General features: G+C 40.8%; 1 protein-coding gene across 2 annotated transcripts in view; it reads right to left on the bottom strand.

Moving 5' to 3' along the window:
- Positions 1–10995, bottom strand: part of dpf3 (double PHD fingers 3) — a 23393-nt gene that overhangs the window by 8228 nt on the left and 4170 nt on the right. For both annotated transcript variants that reach the window (XM_010795200.1, XM_010795199.1), the window contains exons 2-4: positions 6348–6508; positions 4963–5070; positions 126–259 (exon numbers count right to left, since the gene is read on the bottom strand). In XM_010795200.1, coding sequence (XP_010793502.1) covers positions 126–259; positions 4963–5070; positions 6348–6508 — 403 coding nt within the window. The remainder of the gene's footprint in view (positions 1–125; positions 260–4962; positions 5071–6347; positions 6509–10995) is intronic.

The raw sequence follows: 10995 nt of genomic DNA on the forward strand, positions 1-10995 counted from the left end.
CCCACACACACACACACACACACACACACACACAGTAAAGGGGGCATTTGAAAGTAAATCATATTTGTGACATAAGGGTGTAAAATAAGGAGATATGGGTAATTATTTTCACAATAATAAAGTACCTGTATTTCCAGCATCGTCTCCTCCTCCTTACAGATGTTGTTTTTTTTCTCAATCTGGCTGTCCCCCCTCAGGAGGGCCTCCAAGGCTGTGGCCTCCCCTGGGGGCCCCTCGCGCTTCGGGGCCATCTCAGCTTCTGAAGTGGCAGAAGAGAAAAANGTGTGTCCTTCCAAGTGCACATATATTTTAAAGCTGTTTTTACTACTTGTCATCCTCACTTCGACCTTTTTAATCGTAGTGTTTACTGACTGTGTTTATATATAAAAAAAAAAAAAAAAGTTTAATTACCGTAGTTACATTTTCTTTAAAGTTACATTTTGCAGAAAGTTCTTCTATAAAAAAAATCTTAAAATTTGTTTCATTTTGGTTGAACAACATTCAATTGACCGAAGTGGTGAACATGTATCAGTATCAATGTGGACAGTGTGTACGTGTTACCTCTGCATAGGATGTTAAGGGAGATTTAGTAACAGCAACACCAGGTGCACAGGAAGAAAAGAGAAAACAATGAGCCAAAAAAACAAAAAAACTGCTCATAGTATTATATCTCCAGGATCTGGCTTCTACTTTTTCATTTCCCTAAGATGAACTTGCTGCAGCATTGACTCTCTGTCTTCGTCTTTGAACTCTAAAACCAGGATGATAACAGATTAAAACAGGGAGTGTTTCTTTCCCCTCCTCCTCCTCCTCTCATTTCTTTGTGTCTATTTGTGTGGGTTGACTTGCTGGCACTGACATGACATTTCCTCCCTCCCCTCAGTCCCTAAACCTGCACCCCCTCCCTCCTCTTCTACAGTACTTTGTTTCCCCTCTCCCCCATTTCTCTTCACCCTCCTTCCCCTTCCCTTGACTCTCCAGGGCAATGTTCTGCTTTGCCAGCAAAAAGCTTAGAAAGGCCCTAAATCCCCATACAGGAGGCAAACATCCATACTTGCTCACACATATCATATTGATCTAGAACCACTACTGAATTTAAAAGAGCCCTCCACTCTATTTAAAACTGGAGGTGTAGGGTTTGAAAGAAGGGGCACTGAGGGCCACTGGAGACTCCATGAATACAAGCAATTACAGTGTGGTGATTTGATTCTAAAGTTTCTAGACCCCCCGTGGTGATAAACAAAGAGGGAGAAATTATCTCTCTGTACTTTAGGTCACAGCATACCCAGCTAGGATGCAGTTGAGATGGAAAAGCTAGCATCCATAGAAACTTCTCCCGTATCCATTTATAATCCTTCTTAGTAAACACATCACAAATGTCTCAACCCAAGCATGTAGTAGAAATCATATATTGTAAATGAGGCAACATCCTCAATGTTATTCCGATATAATCAGGGTTGCACATAACTGGTGCGCAGGTGCGCATGCGCACCTCCGCCAAAAAAAGAGCACCGGTTCATTTGAAAAAAGGCGCATTTGCGTACCCACATTGAGAGAGAGAGAGGGAGAGAGAGAAGGGAAAAGAGAGGAGAGAGGAGAGAGAGAAGAGAGGAGAGAGAAGAGAGGAGAGAGAAGAGAGCAGAGAGGAGAGAGAGAGAGGGAAAGATATTTGCGAGTTGCATATGAACTCAGGGCCGGCCCGTATCACTGGCGTTATAACTTTTCGCCTAGGGCGCCAGATCTGGGGAGGCGCTGCGCTAGCTCTGGGAGGGAAAACACATTTTCGACCGTTGGTGCTCATCCTAATTTTCGGCCTTGATGTAACAATATTCATAATTAAGTAAATGTAACACCCTTTTCACCCCGGTTACACGTTTCATTTGCCCTGTACGATGGGCGCTGTAAGTGATGAAAATGGGGGATGTTGGCTTATCTGGCGCCCGCAGCTCACAGCCAAAGTGCGAGTGAGCGAGGGAGAGAGGGAGGGTGCACCGGTACCGGCTCTGTTGTTATTAGAATCTGGTGCTAGCTGCTTTAACGGATATAAGAAGAAGATGTGTAAAATAATGTGGAGGGAGAGTCCTCTCCAGTCAGACTGAGAGGCTGATAACTAAAGCTCAGTGAGGTAAAGGACTCTGAGTGTTTAGATAGTTAACTTTAGTCTAAGTTCAAACGGTTTGGTCACAATTTATGTAAACACATATTTCCAAGGCACTCCTTTATAATTATTGGGATAAACAGGTTTGAAATCATTCCAATGTATACTATTAGGACAGCAACCAAAGCATCCATTTAAAACTGGAGAGATGCATAAATAATAAATGTTAAGGTAAAATAAGATATGAATGAACAACACAAATGAAATAAGTTACATTAATTTGTTATTGGCTATGGTAGGTTATTGGTTATGTTCATTGCATGTGTGTTCTGTGTTCACCTCTGCATGTGTGTTCAGTGCCGTGTGTCTGGCAAATAAAGTCAAGACCTCCTCAAAAGTTACGGTTTATTTCATTTTAAGGATGAGCACCAAGCAACATCTCCAGGTGCTCCTTTGAGAACCAGGGCAAAAAAGTTATGTGTACCCCTGGATATAATGCTTATCATGCTATGACGTAAAATGTTTTAGATTATAATGACAAGATTAATACTATTTTATTAAAACAATAACGTGACAAGTTTACATATCGTAACAGCGTAAATATATCTTGTTATAACCTGAAAATATCACATTATAATGTTAAAAAACCTTTTGCATTAACAATACACTTGTTTTATGTCATAGCATGAAACTGAATAGTTTTGCTGCCGTATTCGAGAGAATTGAGGGTCTAAAGGAGGATGCTGTTTCGGTTGCATTATTGGAAATGTGATATGCAGAATCTTTTTGTGCTTGACCGATACGAGGGAGCAAAGTGAGGGATTAACTTTATTTAAGTACAACACTGGAGTTACCATTTAATGTAAACCAGCAAATGAAATTACACCCCTAACATCAAAAGTACATTTTAAGAAATATGATTTAAGAAAAACATGAGAAAACAAATATCATGGAAGAGATTAACTTTAACTGCATGCTAATTGCCTTTTGTACATCGAAACATGAATGTCAAGTATCGCAAACATCGCATATGTATTTGCTTGCCTCTATTTTGTAACATGCAGCAGATTAAACAGTTTATACAGAGGGGAGAAAAATGGCTGCTAAGGCATGACCACTAACATGTGGAGCCACAACACAAATGGAAGGAGAGGATCTCCCGTACAAAAACCTGTTTATATATTATAACCTCATGACAGAGCCTCTGTGTTTACCCCTCGGCACAGGAAGCATTAAATAAACAAACCACGTGCCAAACCCGGCCCGTTTTTTTGTTGCTTTTCCACTAGGGGTAGTTCCGGCCCAGGGCTACTTTTTCACCGTTTTTCTGGCTCTCCAAAATCGAGGTTCTTACCGGGCCAACAACCGGGCTGAATATGCTAAACTAGTGCCTTAAACACTCTAGACTGCTGAATGGTCAGACAGAATCGCTGGCAAGAGGGCTACAACTACAACAAAATGAACATATTTTACCGTGATTTAATTGTAATACACGTTTCAAAATGATGCCGAAGTAACAACCATACTGATTAGTTAGTAAAAACCATGAATGAATGCTTTGACAAGTCTGCAGACAGACGGCAGGCAAAAAACCTTTTAAAATGCGTTTTTTCTGAATGAAGATCGGCGAAGCTAATGCAGTACATGCTCCGACCGTAAACACTCACAACAACGGCCTATACAGACATAAATAAACCAGCGACTGTATTCGTGTTTTGTACTTGTTTAACTTTTGTCTAGTTTCTGAACAGATATGAGGAGCTGTGAGCTTGAGTGCTAACAGCTAACGTCTGATGTTGTTTTTCTGTGGTTCGCATTGAAGATGACGTCACGGCTCCGCCTACACTGCGTTACTATAGTTACTGCCCCAGCTACTAAACTGTAATGGAAACGCAGCATAAAGTGAGCCTGGCCTACCAAGGCCCAACGATACCGTACTAAGCCGTGCGAGGCCCTGAAGTGGAAATGCGCCATTATATTCCTCTGTTGTGTTATGAAAGATATCTGGGCCAAACAGCAGAAATGGATCTCTGACAAACAAAACTGAAGACTTTTGCTGTTCACACTGCAATTGCTTTGTTTCCCTTGTTTTAGTAGGCTCATTTTTGGGAGTTTCTTCTCTTATTTTCCACCCAAAATGCCTCTTCTGCTTAAAGCTGAATTGCTCTTGGTTGAACGCTCGAGTATTAAATTGCGTCTGCAAAACAGCGTGTTGGAAACAATAAATGTGGCAAAGCCGAAACAAAGACTTTATTTCTCCCCCTTATCAGGTTCCTGGGGCATTCCTCTGCTAAAATCTCCTATAACACACACACACACATATATGCATGGACACACACACACATGAAAAAATGCTCTCACTTCCACCTCATAAGACTCACTTACATTCTAATGCCTCATGGTCAAATGATTATAGAGGCCCAGTGAGGGTGCTTCTGTGCTGCAACGGAGAGCGAGAGTCATGTGTGGGGGTGTTTGTGCACGTATGTGTGTGTGTACTGCCAGAGAACAGTGAGAGGAGGCATTGATTCAGGGGAGAGAATGAACCTGGAGACCTGGCGAGAGAGACGGGCTAACCAGAGCCAGATGGTCAGATAGCGAACATTAAGGCCGCTGAGCACGCCTTAAGATCTCTGCAGCCACAAAAGAGCACAAAAATCAGAAACACAGCCAACATTTGCATGTAAGTGACGGTAGAGTGTGTGAAAAAGGAATGGATGCACCAGTTAAAAAGGCTTTCATTGTCAAATTGTGGGTCGATACTTCTGCGGATATAGTGTGTGTTTGTGTGTGTGTGTGTGTGTGTGTGTGTGTGTGTGTGTGTGTGTGTGTGTGTGTGTGTGTGTGTGTGGTGTTTATCTTACCTAGTCGAAGCTCACATAGGCGGAGCTGGGGATCTAGGGGAGGGTGGAGTCGCCTCTTCTTTCTCCAGCAACGGGCAGGGTAGGTATACATCTGTCCTGCTGCCTGGCCTGGACACACACACACACACACACACACACACACACACACACACACACACACACACACACACACACACACACACACACACACACATTAATTAATATATAAAGACACACACACATGCAGAGAGACAGGCGCAGGCGCACAGGAAGAATCTTTACAACCATTGGCAGGCCTATAATTTTAACAAAACTTTAATTGAGACCCCGTCATACACACACATAAACACAAACACACACACGCTCGACTAGTGTTGTTTTCGTGACATTTAATATGTCCCGCTTTCAGTGCTCTGGCTAATGGTCCACATATTTAGAAAAATCTCTTAAACAGACATATCAGTGTAGAGGATGCTAACATTTAGTTTTACTCTAATAACCAATTGAAATCACTTTTTCAGCAAAGCAGACTTCTTGTGCTTGATTTAAATATGTTGGTATTTCTGTGTCAAATCATATTCTACCATTAGTCAATAGAAGTGATTTAAGCTTCTTTATTCTCTGTCAGCATGAGCAGAAAAAAAAGAAGAGGGAGGGGGAGGGATAAACCCAGAATAAATGCATATAATGCGAGTTAGGTCTGCCACAAAGTATAGGGTGTGGCCTGAAGGGCTTTGCATATGAGATGGAGAACAGGCTATTTGTATCCAGCTCTCGGTAAAGGGCAGATTGTTGCCTTTGGTTGAGCAGGCAGCCCAGATGTATAATCTGACAGCATGTCTCAGAATAAAGCAGCAAGTGGTAACTCATGTAATATACAAAAGAGGGGTTGATTTGCCTTTTTATTGAGGTTAGACATCATATCAGATAAATTAAATCTTTTCAATCCATCTATATTTATGCGTATTTGCCTTTCCTGCAGAGAAGATTTATACCACTCTTTGTCATTCAATGTACACCCAGCGGCCAGTTAGCCTAGCTTAGCATAAAGACTGGGGGAAACTCTGTTTATAAATTAGATATTAGAAAGGATTTCTACTTGTTTGCCTGGTGGCCAAAGTTGAATGACTCCAGAAAATCACTCAAAATAGTTTGACACATGGATTAAACAAGCATATGTTTAAGCTTGCTGTTTTCCATTGTTTTCGTTCTCTATGCTAAAATAAGCTTACTAGCTGTCTATCCATAAGTTAGCGTACAGATATGAGAGCAGTATCTATTTCCTCATCAAACACTCTGGAAGAAAGTGACAAGCATATTACCCCAAATGTCAAACTGTTGTTTATATATTTGGAGCTACAGTGTATCAGTAGCATCATTTGTTCAGTTTAGATGGCGTTTCGCACCTGGCTGGCGCTGGCATTTTTCCATCCAGATGTAGCAGTTGTTTTGCGCCACACCAGTCTGGGAGTCCAGGAAGGGCATGCGCACGCTGCGTTCAGCGCAGAGACGGGCATTGTAGCTGCGACAGTGTTCGATTGCCTCCCTATAGAACTGGTCACCAAGCCTGAACAGAGACAAACAGACAAAAGGAGAACGTGGAAGGTTATATCAGTCAGATTGAAACACAAACAGGCTTTTATTCATTTACTTCTACATTAACTGCCCCATTCTTTTAACATTGGACTCAAGTTACCCACAGGTAACATTATAGTCGTATGTCTGCCATGGATTTAAGCTATTTGCAGCACACAGCTTCGATTTCTGCTTTCTATAAACTGAGTCATCACTGCTCTTAAAGTCCTATCACCTAAATGCTAACGTTTTTTGGATGTTAAATGGTAATGACATGTGCTGGAAGGCTGATGATTTCTTAGTTCCTGCAAATCAAGGGCCTGTTCTTTCCAGCTTAACTTTAGCTAAATACAACGCGCCCATACCCCACTTCATATTTTGGCTCAGTTTGTTGTGTAAAGTCTGGATTTGCTGCAGAAATCCGACAAAGCATGAAGCTGAAAAGGAACATTTACGAGAGCTGGCTGGATAAGAATAAGAAGAAATGTTTCATCCTATCAAATTGATGGAGAAGTGAGTGTGAGATCGAATTCCACACAGCAGATGGGCCACACACACACGCACGCACGCACGCACACACACACGCACACACACGCACACACACGCACACACACGCACACACACGGGCATAAATCAGGATTAGAGCCATCAATAACCTCCACTCTAGAGGGAAGATTTCTGCAGCTAAGATCATTAGCGACAGACAGGAAAATAACAAGATTAGCTCACATTTGTTAAAAATAAAATATCAACTTTGAGAGAGTAATTCTTCATATAATTACAGAGCTAAAATTCTGAGCGGAAGATAGAGGATAGATATTTTTAATGGGATGATCCAAACCATAGCCAGCATGGGCCCGCATGTCTTAGCTCCAGAAAAAAAAAAAAAAGTCAACCGTCTTTTGGCACAGTTTACTGTTTAGTTTTCCAAATGATACACAACATACCATTTGCAGTTAATATCTCCTAAGTATGGTTTAAAGACGTAATTCTCTATAAGGGACTATGAGTTCTGATAAAGAAAAGTTGAAGAAAGGAAGAAGAATGGCACTAATTTCTCTGTCGGTGGTTTACCCGAACCAGAAGGATCTTGCCTGTCTTTCTATTTCTGTGCATCCATCTATCTGCCTGCCAGTCACCCTGTCTGTCTGACTGTCTGTCTGACTGGCCGAGCACAGATATGTAAAGAATTCCAAGCTGGACAAAGACCAGAGGTCTGGTCGAAGTGACTCTCACAAAGATGTGCAGTGTTTGGAGGTGGAGGGGGCGTGGAGAAGGATAGGGGAGGAAGGGAGGGAGGGAGAAGGGTGAGGGGTTGGAGTAAGCAGCAGCAGGGAGAGAACCAGGTAAAATGGAGAAACAGGGAGCACTTAGATTAGAAGACAGGTCTGGAGAAGGGGGCCAAACATGTGGTAGAAAAGAGGAAATTCAAAAGGCAACAAAAGTAGGATATAGAGCGCAAAACAAATATATTCTATCTCTAGAAGGAGAACACTGATTTATTGAACGGACTCCTAAGTGAAATCATGACTTCCTTATTAGTGGCAATAGAAGACATATTTGCTTTAACTAATCATCAACAACATCATCAGCGTCTTGATTGGTTCCACATAAACTTCCCTTAACAATGCGATTCTGTTTGCCTCTAAGTGGCAAAGTCCATTTCACAATAAAAGCCCTAGACATATACATTAAATCCCTGCCTACCAGAGAGCATTCCTCATTCACGACTTGAAAATACTAGAGGGGGAAAGGTTTAAAATAAAAATCAGTTTCCACTTCGAATACTATAACAAACGTATTTATATACTTATATTAAGCTAAAACATTGTTGACCAAGTGTGGCTTTGTTTAGTCTGTTTCAATAAGGGTTAATGGTTCAAACTTCAATCGGAGTCTCGAAGAAAATATGTTTCAAAACGTAATTGAGAATGCGATTTAGTTGTATCATTTGGTAGGAGACAGCGTTGAAGAAACATATATAGAGCTAACAACTTATATTCTATTTTAAGAGGCAGAAAATAAGTTATTTAACATGCTCCTTAGTGAAATGATTTCAATGATTTCATTTTATCTAAAAAAATTAACAATTGAAAAGATGATAATAGCTCTAAAATATACTGATAAGTGATCACATGTGGCTGACAAAAATCTGGTCCAGCTATTGGGATATTCAGCCAGTTGAGAATCCAGGAAGCCACTGCTATTGGATGAGAAAGATTCAGCCATGCAACCTCTCCTAAAATCCCCAAATTGTTGTTTTTACAGCAGCACAGCAAAAAGGAAAACCTGTATAGAGGCTTTGTGTTCACCTTCAGTGCCACAGTTTATGTATAAGGTCTGGACTTGAACACATGTGGCGTCTGATGGCTGTGGTTTGTGTCAGGAGACTTACAGAAACGAGGAAGGCAGCTGTTTTCTTTTGGGTGACACATGTTTTTACTATATGACCAAGCGGCAGGCGTAGCGATCAAGTCAAGTCCAAATGTCCAGAAGAGACTTCCTGTCACATAACTCACATTCCCAGAGGTGGAGCGTTATCTCTACTTTCACTATTTGTTTCCTGAGCTGAAGTGTGTGTGTGCGTGAGTTGACCTACAGGCATCTGTCTTCCCAACTTTTCTTCCTCACTCTTCCTCCCTGTGTCATCCCACATATATTTCTGTCTCACTTCCAGCTACAAAGCGTCTGTGTAACGTCCCCGGGCGACTTCATAAACTCTTACATAAGCAAGCGTTCGTGTCTGCTCCTTTGACTGCATTTGTCTGGGAGGTGTGTTCATGTGTTGGGCTAATTGAGCTTGTGTGTGTATCTGCCTTTCCCAACCCGCGGACCAGATTGAACCATCAGAGATTGTACTGTCCTCCTGTTTGTACCCATTAGTCCACTGTATGGCTGATCCGAGTGATGGAGCTTATGTAAGTGGAGGTTTGCATGTTGTGGAACACATTCCTCTTGATCGACAGTTTCCTGGATACTGATGGAATCTGCAGTTACTGTGTGTGTGTGTGTGTGTGTTTATACCACTGTGATTGTCTCAATTGCTCCCATACTAGCACAGAGGAGTGCTTTGTTTGTGACAGTCTTTCAATGTTTCTAGGTAAAAGCTCATGGACATTATACATATTCAAAATTACATTTAATCCTTATATAGCTCTATTAATCAGACAGCACAGCATATTCTCTTTCTCATTGCTGAATAACATCATTTATTAGTAAAACTCATCAGTATGAATGAAATCTCTGACATACCTTTGTTTTTCCTTCCTATTTTCCACAACAGACAGTATAAAACTTGACGTAGCCTAAAGATTTAAAAAAACAAAACCAATGCAGAAAACCCTTGAATTTAAAGCTATAGCAACAACAACAACAACAACAACAACAACAACAACAACAACAGTGTAGTTTAGAGTAAAATACACAATTAAGCAGGGTATAGGATGTGCCTACCTTGTTGATTGATTGATTGATTGACTATATTACCAATCAATCAAGATAGAGGGCTTAACGATGCATATCCCTTCCTGGCCCCATTGTCTTGACTAAATATGGTAATTTCATGCTCCAAAAAAACGAAATGGCGACGGCCAAAATGCCAAACTGGAGGCTTCAAAAATAGGCGTAGTGTCTTCATCCACTTCTTAAATACAGTCTATAGTGTTGACAAGTTATGAAGTGACTGATCTGATGTGACACATTTTATTCAAGGCTGTAAAATAGTGATACCATTTTAGGCCTGAAACGATTAAATTAACAACATTTCAGCGGCAACAACTATCGGAAAAATGATTCAAACCAAAAATGCCAAACATTCCCCGATTGGTGCTTCTACACTGTGAGTTTTGTTGTCTTTAATTTACCCTTTATGATCGTATACAAACTATTTGTGTGGTTTTAGACTGTTAAACAATCAATTTTAACAAATGAAGTTGATCATAATAGAAATGTTTCCCTATGTTTTGACATTTTGCAAACCATAAAACCCTTCTGATTAATTAAAGATGGAACAATGCTGTTGTTTTTCTTTATTGGGTTAGAGCAAAATAACAAAACACTAATTTTGCTCGAGGCAGGAGGTGTTTTGTCAGTCTTGTCTCAGTTTACTATCACACCTTTGTCAATCATTTTAATGAGCTCTCTGCTTTGAAGCAGCATCTCGCTGATGGCTGAGGTTAACGCATCCACCAGAGAAAGACACAGGCGAAACATATACAGAATTGTAAGATCAAGAACATATTTTATAAAGTTGTATTAATAACAAGAAATACAATTGAATGTCTTCGACTATGTTTATAGCGAAAACTGGAACATTAAAGTAAAATACTCACATCAGTCTCTGCATGGTGATCGGCTTAAGGTTTTACGCTGGATTTCACTCGAAAAGATGAAACCCCTGATTAGATGTACAGGTCTGACATTGTTTTTAGTTAGAGAGTGTGTGTGTGAGAGAGAGAGAGAGAGAGAGAGAGAGAGAGA

The sequence above is a fragment of the Notothenia coriiceps genome, unplaced genomic scaffold (assembly GCF_000735185.1).
Source record: "Notothenia coriiceps isolate Sejong01 unplaced genomic scaffold, NC01 NC01_scaffold00037246, whole genome shotgun sequence".
In the NCBI taxonomy this organism is placed as follows: Eukaryota; Metazoa; Chordata; class Actinopteri; order Perciformes; family Nototheniidae; genus Notothenia; species Notothenia coriiceps.